The 15,425-nt window shown below is 38.2% G+C and overlaps 1 protein-coding gene across 2 annotated transcripts in view; it reads right to left on the minus strand.

Moving 5' to 3' along the window:
• pou6f2 (POU class 6 homeobox 2) overlaps nucleotides 1-15,425 on the minus strand; it is a 94,808-nt gene that overhangs the window by 36,697 nt on the left and 42,686 nt on the right. For both annotated transcript variants that reach the window (XM_028004499.1, XM_028004497.1), the window contains exon 5: nucleotides 2,771-3,090. In XM_028004499.1, coding sequence (XP_027860300.1) covers nucleotides 2,771-3,090 — 320 coding nt within the window. The remainder of the gene's footprint in view (nucleotides 1-2,770; nucleotides 3,091-15,425) is intronic.

Raw genomic sequence — 15,425 nt, forward strand, 5'->3', positions numbered from 1 at the left:
TTAGCGCGATGTAGCGGCTAGCCTTTGGAGCCCATTAAATCCAGAGGCTGTTTTTCCTGCTGAGTCTCACCAGGCCGTGACAGGGCCGGAGAGGGCTGCAAGGGGAAACAAATAGCCCAACTCATCCCGGCCATAAAGAAGCTCGCACCACAACCCAATAAGGGTCTGACGCTGATGAATGTGACCGGGGACGGAAAGGCGACCCTGGCCAGTTTCCACCAGAAATGAAACCACAGGGATATAAAATAGGTTATTATGGTCACACAGTGACAGGCAGACGCACAGCAGGGCAGAGATGGATGGACAGACAAAGTGACTAAAAAGGAGGCTGAGAAGGAAGAGCAGCAAAAATTAAAGGATGGATTAGGCCTAAAGATTGATTACGTGAGGAACAGTAACATAAATACGTGCATCTTTGATTGTAAAGTTCAATATTCTCAAGTGGATTAACATGCATCGTCTACTAGATCCATGAAAACACTCAGAGAAGCTACCACTCTCCACTTTAACAGGCACTTAATAAATAACTAGTGGGGAGCAAAGAGTTGTGTTTATTACTTGACAAAATTGAAACACTGACAATGATGGTATTCAGATGCTCATTTCAGTTTAAGAGGAAAGTTTCCTTTGAATAAAAATCACTTGTCTGTATAAAATTATTTATTTAATAGAGAAATATTTAATTTACTGCTGCCAATCTGCAGCAGCTCTGAGGAAAAAGTCAGGCTGCACGCTGCACAGGTCAGTCATCACAGAAAAATAAAAACACAAATTTCTAAATATTTAATCAATGTGTCTAAATTCCACATTCTTTATATGTTTATCATCAGATATTTACTGGAGAAATTCTAAAAAGCTTGCATCTATCACAAAAAAAAACTATGTAAAAAACAGTAATTCTCTCCTTTAATTCTTGTTATTCAATAACATAACTCACATAAAATGGTTACTTTAAGTTTATCCCGACTTATCCTCTACAACCAACATGTTTGTGGTTAAATGTCACTAAAAGAAAGCAATGTCCCATGTCACTGTGTCCATATTTGCCTTTAGTCTAATGGAGATGCCCTGATCAGGATTGTGTTTCCTGAAACTGATCCGAGTCATTTAAAAGTAGACATCTGTCAATACCAAAATATGATACAACATTAAAGCTAATTGAAAACTCAGAAGACGTAAAGTGTAATAAAATCACGTAGTACATTAACCAGTATGTTTTCTTGACAGTGACAGGCGTTTTTATGGGGTAGCTTTTTGTTTCAACATGATGTAACTTAGCACATACAGTAAAATCTCTTGTCTTATTCCTAATGACAACATTTTGCTGTATGCAGCGTGCAATACACTAGGCAGTTGCTTCCGTCTTTGAATCAATTCCGTGATTGTGGAAATTCACACAAAATCAACAGATCCTTCCATTTTTTCAAGCTAATGCATAAATTCTGAGTGTATTGCAAATCTCATGCAAAAGTTGTCAAAAATATTGGGTTTAGTGTTGTATTTGTATTTCTTACTGCCTCAGTTTTACTGGATGTCAAGTTATGGTCTATTATTGATATGACGAGTGTCAAAATCAAGCTATTAGTTATTTAATACAAACTTATTTAAAGAATAAAAATGTTTGTGTCTCCAATCTGTCAGTTAGATTTCAGAAGGAGTTTAATGAGGAAAAAATATATTAAAATATCTCTAAAGTAGCATTAAAAAAATCAAGAGCTTTGAATGCAAAAAAAAAAAATCACAAAAACAATCAGGAAATCCTAGAGAGACTAGTTAGGCTAACGTTAGCATGTTTCCTCTCTGTTTTGATAGAACTTCTTGATAATTCAAACAGTAGCATTTACTTGTCAGTGCTATCTAATCGATCGTGTTTTTTACAAAACTTGCAGAATAAGTTGCTCTCCTGTTTCACTGACATAACACGTTACTTTGAACATCATATGGGTGACTGACAAGCATTTCAGCTGCTTTCTGTGCAGCACGGACAAGTATTTGGGAAGCAGAGCATGAGACAGACAGGAAACCAACATAGTCCTTTTAATTGTAAGCGTTATAGAAATTGGTGAAATTGTGAAAACCCCATAGATTGTTAGGGTTTCAATTAGATTGTTATTATTTCAACAAATTATTGTGTCCAGTCTATAATGCAGTTTTAGAAATCATATACACAAAACTGCAGTACATTTTAAAACTAGTCATGTCTATTGAGTCTGCACTGCTCCCTGGTGTTGTGGCAAATTAAAAACACTCAGCTAAAACAAAAAGGTATCAGAGGTTTCTTCAGTGACTGCAATGATAATTTTTTGAAACATCTCTCAACTGAAAAGCACTCAATTTCTTTGAGCATTTTCTTCGTAGAAATTCGGATATATTTAGAGTTACTTCTGTAATCATTAATAGCTAGAAAATATAAAACATAAATTCTAGATTTTGTAGGAAACCTGAAACATGCCTAGTTTTGTTCTAAGCATCAAAGAAAGTACCTGGGTTCTTTGTAGCTTTGATAACAGCAAAGCTACAAGTTGTATTTAAATAATGAAACAATGCCGTTAAAAGTTGATTGTGGCTGGCTGATTTTACTGCCAGAAAATTAACAGGCAATGTTGTTTTATCAGTTTATGTAAACGATTTCACAACATAATTCACATCTAAAGTTTAGAAATGCAAACAAACAGCTGATTTCTGCACATCATGACCAATCTCATAAACAGTGTGATTCCTGTTAAACAGATTCCTGTTAATCACAAGCTATGAGTGGATGAGGACTCACCGGCAGCGGTATGGGCGGAGTGACGGGGGAGGGAAGGCTGCGAGCCGGCGACTGGTTCGGCCGGTGTGGCGGGGACTGCTGCGGGTGTCCAGAGGTGGAGGAGCAGGTGGAACCTGGAGATGGTACAGAGGTGTGCTGCTGGCTGGGTGGGGTCATGTGATGCTGGGTTGGCAGCTGGTTCTGGGTGTGGGAGTGGGTCTGTTGGTGATGATGGTGCTGCTGCTGCTGCTGTTGTTGTTGCTGCTGCTGCTGGTGGTGATGCTGCTGCATCTGCTGGAGCTGCTGCAGGTGCTGGAGCTGGGAGTTCAGTGATGAGGTAGCTGTTGATGAAAGGACAGTGGGTTGGTTTGTGCGTCAGATCTCAACTTTCACGCATACAGCACAACAAACTCAAATAAGGTGGTACACTGACAACCTGAAAACAAGTGTTTTAGCACATAAAAAGGAAGACCTCATTATTTGAGGAATATTCCGACACCTCAGAAAGATGTGGAGGTGTGGGTGACAAAAGGTGAACAGTGAGAGACACATGTAAATTGCGTGGAGCCACAACAAGGTCCTCCAGGGTTTTTAGCCTGCATGAGAGAGAGAGTGAATTTAATTTAGCAAGTTAGAGGACAAAGCCCTTCAGCCTGACTGATATAACTGCTCTCTCTGGAGCCAAAAGTCATCATTGTTATATGGAGAATGACACAATCTTTGGTTTAATGGCTTAAAACCTCATAAGAAAGAGACATCCATCTTTTCACAGAGAGTTCAGAAATAAACCCATTAACTAATTGGATCCAATAATAGCGTTCCAGTAAAAAACTAACTTACTCACTTCAGTGCTTTACATTTTGAAGTGGTTCCCAAAACAAGGTTAACCCGTGTGTTGAGTTCTGGAGCAAATTTTGTGCACATTTTGTGCAGAATGTTCACCTAATAATATATATTTTTTTGTCTAGCATATCTAAAATATTCTAAAGCAAATGTCTTGTCAAAATGTGACTTGAGACGCCATTGGCTGTACCCAAACAGCTCAGCTCAAAGAATCCAGAAGTATCCAGAAAATGGCAGAGAACCTGAAAGTTCTTGGAATATAAACGGTGAGATGATCCTGATCCTGTAAAGCTAATTTTCTAATTTATTACAGATACTCCAATGTAACTACCAAGTCGAGGGAGAGATATTCAAGTATTTACCAAGTCAAGTCAAATGACTAATATTAAGATTCTCTCATCGCATGCACACAATCTAATATGCCTTTTACTGAATGTAATGAATATACAAACATAAGAAGAGTTCTGAACAGCTGTGAAATATTTTAAAATATTTATCAGGTTCAAAATATAAATATGCATTTAAGACAAAAGCAGAACTGTACAATGTCTCAAATCTCAGTTATCACAGCAGTGGCAACTTGTGCAGAGGACTGCATGGAGCCAATATTTAGTAGTAGATTATATTTCCTGAATACAAATTCCATATGCCAATTTCATTTTTGGCCTCTTGAACAGATTTTTCATTACCCTTGATGCCCACACCTGATGTAAATGTTTTGTGGCTGAGATGCTAAAGCTCAGAAAGTGTGGTGGGAACATTGAAATGTAGAAAAAGAAAATATCACAACAGTGTATTTTCCTGCACAAACATTCATTAATGTTTAATTTTAGCCAAAAAGAAACATAAGTGTGTTTGTAATGAGATACTTAACAACTGGCATACAAAGAAGTTTAGATCATTTTCTTCTCCATTCTCTGGATTTCTAAAATCATAAGAAAATTGTAGAGAGCCGCATTTAAAATTGGGAACAAAATATAAGATTGCAACACTACTACTACTAACTGCAATAATATCGACTGCGATTTTCTTCATCAAGCTTAACAGATGACTGAAGGTAAGACCACTTCTTCTTTCCTCTTTCATAGGGAATGATACCAATATCTTTATGTATCGCATTAATATAGTTGATACTAAAATAAGCAAGCAAACACAGATCTACTGAAGGTTTTAGATCTGAAACTATAACCATTACAAACATCCGAGATGACCTTCAAACCATTTTTGAAAGTCTCTGTTCAAAACATTGACTCAGTTTTTGAACCTTTAGCTCTCTGAAGTTTTCTGTATGATGGATTGAACAAATGACTGAATGAAGATTTTCGGAAAATAAAAACTTGGATAAGAGCAAATCTTATCTCTGTTATCTGATATTTCTCAATATTACCACTGAAATTACATTCAGTTCACCAGAAACCCTCCAACAAACCTTGAATCTCCTCTGCTATAACTATTATTCAGATTAATGGACATTTAAACAAAAAAGTAAAATATCTATGAGTATAAAAAGATGAGGTTTAGTTTTCATAGAAACTACAAGATTGAAAGGATTCAAACTATCCCAGTAAAACAATGAAGCCAAAATAACAAAATAGAACAATGTATGACCTTGTCTTGAAAACTAATCAATAAAATGTTGTGACCTCTATTAGTGGAGTTTATCTTTCTTTACCAGCAAATTCCTCACATTCAAATTTACAAAAAAAAAAAAAAAACTCAGTGTAGAAACCTTGATTGAATGAAAAGTAGAACTTTTATGATTATCAAAACGTTCCTTCAAACAAAGATTCATAAAAACACAGCGAACAATCAGAACTAGGTCTTGCAGTTTAAAATAAAGATGGAGCAAGAAACAATAGCTCTGAAGAGCGCTTCTTAACATCTATTGATAAATGCAGCCTTGACAGTGCATAGTCAAGATTGCATACATACAGAATCAATGCACTTAAATAATTTAAGTAAGCTTGTCTCATAAAAGATGAATAAAACATCAGAGCAGACATGTCTTTGATTAGTGGGGTCACTTCTACTTCAGGACAGGCGTGGATGAACATTTGATGAAGATCAGATCTCTCCTCACTCTGCAGAAGCTCAGCTGAAGGAAGCTGGCATCTCTTGGCCAGTAAACAGCGCACTTTTATATTTCTTCTACCTCCTGACACATTGACACCTCTCTCACACCCCCACCATGAATTATATATCAACCGTGCGAACAGCAAGAGTCCAATTCTCGCTTGAAATGTTGGGGCGAGTTGTCTTGCGAGTGCCGAGCCCCTGACAGGACCCGCTCTCTTCCTTTGCAACTTCGCAATGACAAAATGTTGAGACCTCCATTTAAAGATAGAGTGAAAGAGAACAAAGATGGAGAAAAACAAAAGGGGGGCAAAATGAGATCTCTGTCAGAAAATTATTGAAACCAGACGAAGATCAAAGACGATTGAAGAATTTCCTGCGGCACCAACCATTACGCCGAGGAACAAGAGGCACAACAAAAGAATATGAAGCAAAAGAAAACAAATACAGAGGGAATATGGAAGAAGCCCCATGTGGCCTTATTATCAGGGCTACACTGCAGGTAACTATATTCTTTAACAGCAGTGCTTTATAAATTCTGTCATCTTGTTAAGACTGTCAGGACCACTGACCCTCCGCTCCTTCCTAACTGGCCAACTGGCATTCTGAAGCTCATTCTTTTAACCGCGTCCATCTGATTGCTCTGCTTGAGCACATAATCCAAACGGCTTGTCTCAGCTAATTGTTTGTGCTTCTTCCTCCAGCAGACACAGAGCTGAGGATGAGAGTTGGAGCTGCGCTTATAATGGAGAGAGGCCAAGAGGGTGCTGTGTTCCTATAGTGCTCATTATATCTCCCACTGCCTCTTTGTTGCGTTTCATATTCACCAGCAGTCGTGTGCTGCACCGCGAGTGGCGCTCCCACTTAGTCACCATGCCTGAGGTGGTGGTGGAGCAAGGGATTCTCTTTCGCTGTTGTCACTACTTGCCATATTTAATGCTCGTAATGAGGAAAGGGTGAGATCGCTCTGCTTCGTGATCAGATACAACCTGAACTGTGGCTTTTTGTGCTCCATTTAAATATTTAACAACAATCAGCTGAGACAGAAGTGTAAGGCCTCCAACCTTGCTGCTTTGAAGAACTGTCAGCCATCGTTCTTTTATTTTTTTTCCTGTAGTACCACAGAAGAAATCAACTGTTATCTTTGACTGTCCTGGCCCCGGGTTCTGAAGTGCTGTAGGACGAAAGAGACTGATTGTCAGAGGTGGTAAGGCTAGGTCAAAGCTGGCTCGTTCGTCAGACAAAATGCTATTTTTGTTTTCTGTGTGGTTGAGAAGTGAGCTGGTGGAGAGGGGGGCTCTCTCATTACAAGCACTATCTCAGTATCCCTGCCAACCATCCTGGTACAGCGCTTTAGTCTCTGGGGTTCATTCACACCCGGCTCTTTGTTCCCCTTACAGTGCATTACATCTCTGTTCACAACTATCCTCAGTTAGTTATAACTTGATGGTAAGTGGGTTTGAATTCAGGATCTTTGAATATGCAACTACTTTTAAAATGATGTCCAAGTAAACTGTGTGTTCTTCAACTTTGCACTTAAACACAATAATTAAAGGCGACCTACTATTTGGTAAGGAATCACCGCTCATTGGAGAATTTTCTCAACCCTTCAAAAATGTGGCTCCAACTCATTAAAACTGTGAAACAGCCATTTAGCTTAGCACCAATAGGAAGTTCTGAAGTACAAGCTATTTTTAAGATAATCAGTAGTTAACAGTTGACTAGTTGTAGTATTTTCACTGCACTTAAACATTATGAATCTTTGACAACGTCAAGGTTATTCAAGATTATTATTTGACGCTGTCATATCAGGTCATATTAAAGAAAAGTATTAAAGGTCACATTTCTGGTCCCTTTAGAAATGCTAATTATCCTAAAGCGCTTTTCTGATCATTTGTTTCGAAGTTGAAATATACAAGCAGCAAACAGTTTAATATATAATCTTTCTAAAGGGAAAGGTCTTCTTGATTAACATCATGTAGTCCTTGGAAGACCTCGACCACTGCAGCATGAAGAGTGACTGCAATGTCATATTAATTACATCTGCACAAAAAAGACTTTGACTGACTTTTATTTCGTCAAATAGCAAACATTCCATGTTATATGACAAAGAGTCAGAAAAGGACAGAAACAGTTTTCTCATGTTGAAGGAATTCAAGCTATCTGGGCATAAAAAATGAAAGCACAGCTTACAGACCTTGTAACGAATATATTAGGTTCATGGGAATTAATAAAGTCTCTAGATTGTTATGGTATACATATGCATGAATGTTTACTTCACATAAAGGCTATATTATTGAGAGCAACTCTGCATCGCTTGCTTTCAGCATGAATAGTAACTTAAACAGGAGTGGAAAAATGTTTTTAAAGTGCCTTGTTTGAATGGAAGAACTCAACCTAGAACAATAAAAAAATAAGAGCCATGTACATTAAGAGGCTATCAGGCTGCAGTCAAGCGTTTGAGGACTAGTTGGGATTGCATTGAGTGACCCATCCTGTATTTTTAGGAACTGCTCAGGTCTAAACATGCCTGTCATTCTCTAATGAGAAAGGTAAGTAAGGACAAACAAGCTCCCCATTACTGCTCTACCTCACGTTCTGCTGAGGAGTCCATAAAGCTGTGTCTCAATTGCCTTTTCAGTGAGTCACACTGATAATTACTCCACTGGAGATAAGGAGATTTAGACTCTATGAGATCTGGTAATTATGAAGTTGGTCAAAGGAAGGTCATTTTTTACTCTGTGGACTAGACCAGAGCAGTGGCACACTAATGAGAGAGAAAAAAATGCTTCTGCACTCATGTGTTTTTGTTCAGTGTTAACTTTTAGTACAGAGGTCCACTATTTTTAATATTAAAGATAATCAGATTTCTTTGTCCTTTCTAAAATTCACAAACATTTTACTGTAATCAGACTGGAAAAAAATTTATTAAGTAAAGGTGTCTTGATAAATCAAAGCATTTTTAAATGATGGATACTTAATTCTCAAGACCAAAATAGAAACTACACTCCGTTTTCCTGTCCATGACTTGCAAAGCAATATTATAGGCCAGGCATTTTATTTTGTTGATCTAACAAATCTAATTGTTGCAATGTTTATGGCCAAGTCATTTGCTCACTCACTGAGGCAGGAAAATTTCCCAGTAGGGACAACAAAATGTTTTATTCTATTGCTTTCCTTGCCTTTATAAAGGTCAGATAATGCAAAATCCACTTTTTTTAGTCCTTAAATGCATTTTATTGTGTACTATGAGTCTCTAGAGTGTATAAAAGTTGAATATAGTCTCTCCCGCTGTTGTCTAAACATCTTTATATTCAGTTCGTAGTTTTCTCTATTCCCTATTACATTTTTGAGCTTATGGTGTTTGCTGTGGAACTGCTAAATAAGGTCATAGACATCGAGCTAACCAATTCTGATAATAAACCATTTTTAGTTTGTGAGTCCTGGAATGAATGACGCACCATGTGACTATTCTGTTATACAGTGGTGCTTTAAGTTTACCTCCCGTTACAATATGAATGCATTATGTTTTGTTGCATTGACAAAATTAAATAAATGCAATAAAGAAATCAAATTTTTGATGTCATTTTTATTATGAAGATCGACAGGGAAAGATATTTTTCCTTTTGGAACTCGAAAAATCTGTTCCCAAATGCAGTTTGCGTAACAACGATCGCTCTTTGTAAATAATCACGTTAAGTGTGTGATCGAAAAAACAACAAAACGGAACGTGCATAACGTGCCCCTTATCTGAGCAGCAAACGGAGTGCAAACCTGCAGTTATAAAATAAGACAGCAGCCTTTTGAAAATATAAAGTATCTAAAATTAAGTTAATACAGTTTAAGTGTTTAATTTATGTGCAAATGCCAAGCAAGTCAGTGCAAGGGTAAAACACAGCAGCATCCTCTTCTCTTTTGACCAACGCAACCATCCTCAAACCTGAGGATGGTTATATAATCCATCCTCAGGTTATATCACTTACCCATATAACCTAAGTTATATCACTAATTATATTGCTAAGTGTCATTCTAAATATATACTAACAAAAATCACTAATCAATTTATAAAAACAACCACTTTGTTACTAAATATATGTGCCTAAGACAGGATTGTGTTCTTACCCGTTTAATGTGACTTCTGTTTACGGACATCACTGGACAGCTTCTCAACATCGGGCATGTAAGATGCAACTTTAATCTTGACAAAGCAGCTAATGTAGCACCTTCCCTGGAAATGTTTTTCCACATTACCGTATTTTTCGGACTATAAGCCGCTACTTTTTCCCCACGATTTGAACCATGCAGCTTATAGTCCGGTGCAGCTTACGTTTCCAGTTTTATTTGTTTATTTATTATTATTTTATTTTTTCAAAACATTCGTAGGTGCGGCTTATAGTAAGGTGCACCTTATAGTCCGGAAAGTACGATACTCTGTTATTTGACAACTTCTCGCTACAGAGCAAACATTCAGGTAATTATTCCGCATTGGCAATGAATGTAAATGATTCGGTCCAAGAATTGTAGAACCTCTCCTCAGCTATTTTCCTCTTTCTCCCTTTGCTAACCATGGCCCACCACACATCCCCCGGTTTGTTTACAACAGCCACCTGCCTCGCAAACCGCCCAGCTGAAAGAAACGTGCATCACAGACTATGACACAAATCTTTGTTGACGGAAATGTTGAAATGTTATATTTATTCTACACATTTTTATAGCATTGGAAAACGTTAAGAATGATTGTATCATGTTTGTCCTCCAACAGAAACCATATTAAAACAAAAATATATATTTCCCACCCCCATCTTTTTGCATTTTCAAATATTTTTGGAAAAGCTCCAGGGAGTCACCAGGGCAGCGCTAAAGAGACGCATGCGGCTCTAGAGCAGCGGTTGTTGTGCATTTACCCACACAATTCATTACATGATCCATCAGCACCGGAGCCTCTTCCAAGTGCCTGATTAAATGGTATTTTTCTTGGAAATGAAGCCACATCAGTGGGGAAAATCCTTCTTTATTACATGAAGCACTTCAAGAACAAGTACCTCAGTGACCTCCAACATTATCAAGAAGAATTTTCCAAAAAAACTTCCTTTAGTTGATGCTCAGTTTCTTTTGTCAACAAAACGACAAAATCAACAAAGTGGTTTTGTTGTAAAAACATAAAATGACAATAAAATGATTAACTTTATTTTAGACTGTTTTACAATGTTTTGATAGCAGAGGCATCGTGCCTTCTGCTTATGTCAACGCTGTGTGCTTGGTTTTAGCGACATGTTTTGAATAGTTTTACAAAAACAGTTTGTCAGTTTTTGTTTTGGGGATCACATAAGCCAAATGCATTCAGTGATGTTCTTGGTGCTAGCGCTGGCAGTAGCTAACACGCTAACTTTGTTGACATGTTCATTCATCTTGTGGTATCATTTTTTGTCTCGAACAAGTTATTCTGTATGGACAAGGCTTCTCTTGTCGACATTTTTTAATCAATTTGAGAAAAAGAAAAAGAGCAGCTGAAACTCTAGTCATTAAGTTTCAGGAAGCTCAGATATAACCGTTACACTTATTAGTCAGGAGAACTAATTTTTGTTTAAATGAGGTCAGCACACAGTTAGCTGGAACTGGATTGACATATATCAAGAGCCAAATTATCAACGAGATGCTAACGTTAGGCTATGAAAATGATCAACAGAAAAATTCTCGGCATAACAACATAATCTTCAGGATTAAATTAGGGATTTAAAACTGTAGCTGTATGTGTTGAATCACATATATCCTTAGGAACAAATTATAAATCTATGAACATTGCAGGTGATGCTCTCTGCTATATTAGATAAGCCCAGTTAAGCATGCTGGTGCAGAATAATAAGACTGTCCTGCAAAAACTCCAACTGGAACAAAGTCACTGTTGAAAAGAAATTAACGAAAAAGCCTACTGCAGCATCCTGAATGTAATTGTTGAGTGAATAAGTGTAAAACTGATTTATTACCAATGTCATTTATTATATTTGTGGGTCTACTGTGGTAATTTACTGTCCTTTAAAGCTACTCACTCTTCAAGTGTATACACGCCACTGATTTTATTAACAGCAATGTAATATTTAATCGTAACAAATGCCAGAAATTGTATGACTGATTGTTATAAGGGACAAGAAACTTTGATTGGAGTATCCCTGACACAACATAAACACATTTAGATAGATAAAAGGATAGTTTTTAAAATATTAGTTGATGTCAATTTATAGTAATGTCTATAAAAAGCAAAATCAGAATAAGAAGCCTACCTATCTATCTATGTAGATAGAGGAGTAAGCCACTCACTGGTAGGGATTCAGAGATAATGCTTTCACGATGTGATGCAGGATCCAGGGCAATATCAAGCAGTGTTGTCGAATTCAACTCCGAGGGGAAGCATTTCAAAGAATCAAATCCTCTCCACGGAGTTGTTACACATACAAGAAAATCTCTGTGCACTTGATGATGTTGCCCTTTCGGTGTTGCTTACGTTCTGATATTGATTTCCAAAGTGTGGCCCATAAACTCCTGGGGCTTCCTGACAAAGTTCCTGGGGGTCCCAAGCAAACTGGAGATTGGTTTTCTTAAGAAATTTGCTCCAGGAAGAATGTGTAAAACATGTTTCTACTGTTTTAAACTGTCCGGATAAGAATTAAAAACTCCCACAATTTATTATTTTCTTAATTTTATTTTAAGCTATAGAAAAATCTTAATAAATGACTCAAAACTACAAATGGTTCAAACTTGAACCAAAATGAGCAAATGTTTATTGGTCCATTTCCTGCTTTTAATTTCTTCTTTAAACTCCTGTTAATAAAGATTGTGTTTTTCCCCCTTTAATGTTATTAATGTTTAGTTTCTGTGACTCATATGGTCATAAGCCAAGTTAACATATCTTGTAATTATAGTGAGATGTAAATTTTGATTTGATGGTTCATCTAATAACCATCTTTATGTTGTTGCAATGAAAATCTGATGACCTGTCTAGGGGTGTACCCCACCTGTCACCCGATCGACCCTGTGACCTTGCAAAGATAAATGGATGTCATCAATGGATGAATGAAGCTACAATCCTTTTTTGCACAAATCAGATATCTCCTCCAAACTTTTGTGATATAAACAGGATAAAAGTACTTTATCATTCTAAATTAACAAAAGAAGTGAACTAAAAGAAGCTGTCTTTTAGTTTCTCACGTCCCAAGCACACTTCAACATCATCAGTCTGTAATTTTGAGAAACTCAGTGAGGGGTCTTTCGGCTTTTGTCCTTCAGAGTCCAGAAGGTGTTGGACTCCCTTGTTTTATTTCTTTAAAACGGCCTGTCTGCCTGGCGGGACAGACCGGGTTATTACAGTGTGTTCATGGTCCCATCATGTGTCGTCAGACCAAAGCGGAGGCCGCGAGTAAAAGCCTCATGCAAAATTTATGTTCATGCGGCTGTTTCAGTGGGTGGAAAAATCAATATTGCGAGCCTGATGCACGGAGATGACTGAGTGCTCTCTGACTGACAGTAAAAGCTGAGAGAGATTGAGCGGCTACATTTACTGTGCTAGAAATGGAGTGGCGTAGAGTTGCCCTAATAGTCTGGTTCAGCTCAAATTTGAATTTCATTGTGGATTATTTTTGTAGCAACTTGGATATCGAAGAGTTGAAGAATTACACCATTAGTTAAAAAAAAAGGGTTGTGAAAGTGCACAGAACAAGCTTGTCTTCAAATAGTCTAAAACACATCTTGCATGTGGTTTTTGAGCAGCTGTAGTGTTCAGTATTATGGGGTTATTAAGGCTTCCCTTCCTTCCCTTCTTGCACAGATATATAAAATGATTGTAGAATAATCAAAAGACAATGTGGGTATGAGAGGGACATCACAGGCCTTTTGTTCTGTGCTGCTCCGCTTACATATGCTTTTGATAATGTACCACACACACATAGACGCACACGCACTCTCACAGTGCATTTGGGAAGAAATGTGAGAAAAAGAAATTCAGTGGGATGAAATAACCCCAAACAATGGGATTTGCTTTCCATTCTTCTGCCTCCATCTTCTGTCTTTAATTATTCCCTTTGGTTGTCTGAGGGAGCGTGTAAGCACTTTCACACAGCACAACATGCCCGGCAGCACAACACTGTCTGCCTTAGTGATGTGGAGACTTCTGAGTGACACTGAGCCTCTTGTGATTATTAATGCTGTTTAATACAACACAGAGTGAGCCACTATGACTGAGGGGGGAAAGAAAAACAGATTTCAGAATGCATGCATTCAAATGTGATGTGAATGGAATTATGTACTACATGAGCACTGCACTTCAGATACGCAACTTCCCCACTGCTACATAAACAACGTGTATGGCGTGAAATGAAGGATAATTTCTGCAGATGCAACAAAGAGAACGTGTGTGTGAACAGCCTGCCCGCTGTGTTTTGTACACAGTGTCTAATGGACCCTCGGCTGATCCTAGTGGGATCCTTTTGTGCCGGTTTAGTAGTTTCTTCCTGAATCGCATATGAGATATTTGAGAGCCCAGAACGATGTATGATGAATGAAGCGGCGTGCTACTTATACGCTTATCGTGCTCACTGACTAGCAACAGGTTCAGCAAGGGGCAGCGGCAGTAAATGAAATTCCGCACCGGGACAATATATCATCAAAAGAAATGTATGCGCCCCGAAACTTACAAGCCCTTCTTCGGATGCGGACAAGGTGCCTGACAGGGCGGGGGGAGGGTTGAGGTGGAGGAAAAAATAGAGCGAAGTGGAGAGGGGGATTTTTTTCTTTTTTTTGGTGGGATTTTGTTGAATCAGTCCTATTTTCATACCGGATGGTCTGTGTCTTTTAACCATTTCACTGCAGCTGGCAAATGAAAGCACCAGGGATAATTTCACAGTGAGAGCTCCCTGAACAAAACCCCCCACGGTCTGTGGAAAAAGGTGCTAAGTCTACTTTATCACTGCGAATTACACTGGAGTAATTCAGCAAGCGGCCTTGTGGCTGGGAGAAGGGAGAAGAAAAGGTTTTTTCCCTCCTCCTTCTTAGTAAGGATTTCTTCTGATCTGTAAGTAACAGATCCTTCTCCTGTACTGATGCCACAGGATCCATCTGTGATGTGTCTGCAGTTAGTCCAGAAATAGCACCCACGGGACGTACACACTCCTCAGGCCTCCTCTGGGACCTTTTAAGCTGCACTGATACTGATAAAAGCCCCCGCAAACCTGCCCCCTAGAAACCTCGGCCATTAATTAAGGTAATTAGGCTCTGGTCAGCAATTAGTAACCACAGACGGCTTTTAGCGGCAGCTAAGGCGTCCCCACAGGAGAGGGGTTTGGTTCCATACCATCTGCTGACAAATGTCACCGCAGACTCTTTGGTTTCACAAACAGGGAACTGGAGAGCTGTGTTTAAAAGTGACCTCTGTGTGATCCATGCTGCCTCCCAGACTCCCACAGCTTCACTGCAGCGTTTGTTCTTTGCGTTTCTTTGGTTCTTTTGTCTTTCAAACACAGAAGAATGAATTCTATGAAAATCCATAAATGTTGTACACCGAGAGTGGGAAAAGGAAACACCAGGCGCACCAGGTATTGAGCAAAATTAAAACATATGGGCTGTGTAGAAAGTATTGATTAGAGTGTAAAGCAACATGGATTTGCTTGTATTATTAACTCCATTATGGATCCATATTGACATAATGTTGGTTTACATTATAATGTTTAATACTGGTATTTTAAAAATGAGAATATTAAAAATGCTAGTGGAC

Source organism: Xiphophorus couchianus, chromosome 21 (genome assembly GCF_001444195.1).
Source record: "Xiphophorus couchianus chromosome 21, X_couchianus-1.0, whole genome shotgun sequence".
NCBI lineage: Eukaryota > Metazoa > Chordata > Actinopteri > Cyprinodontiformes > Poeciliidae > Xiphophorus > Xiphophorus couchianus.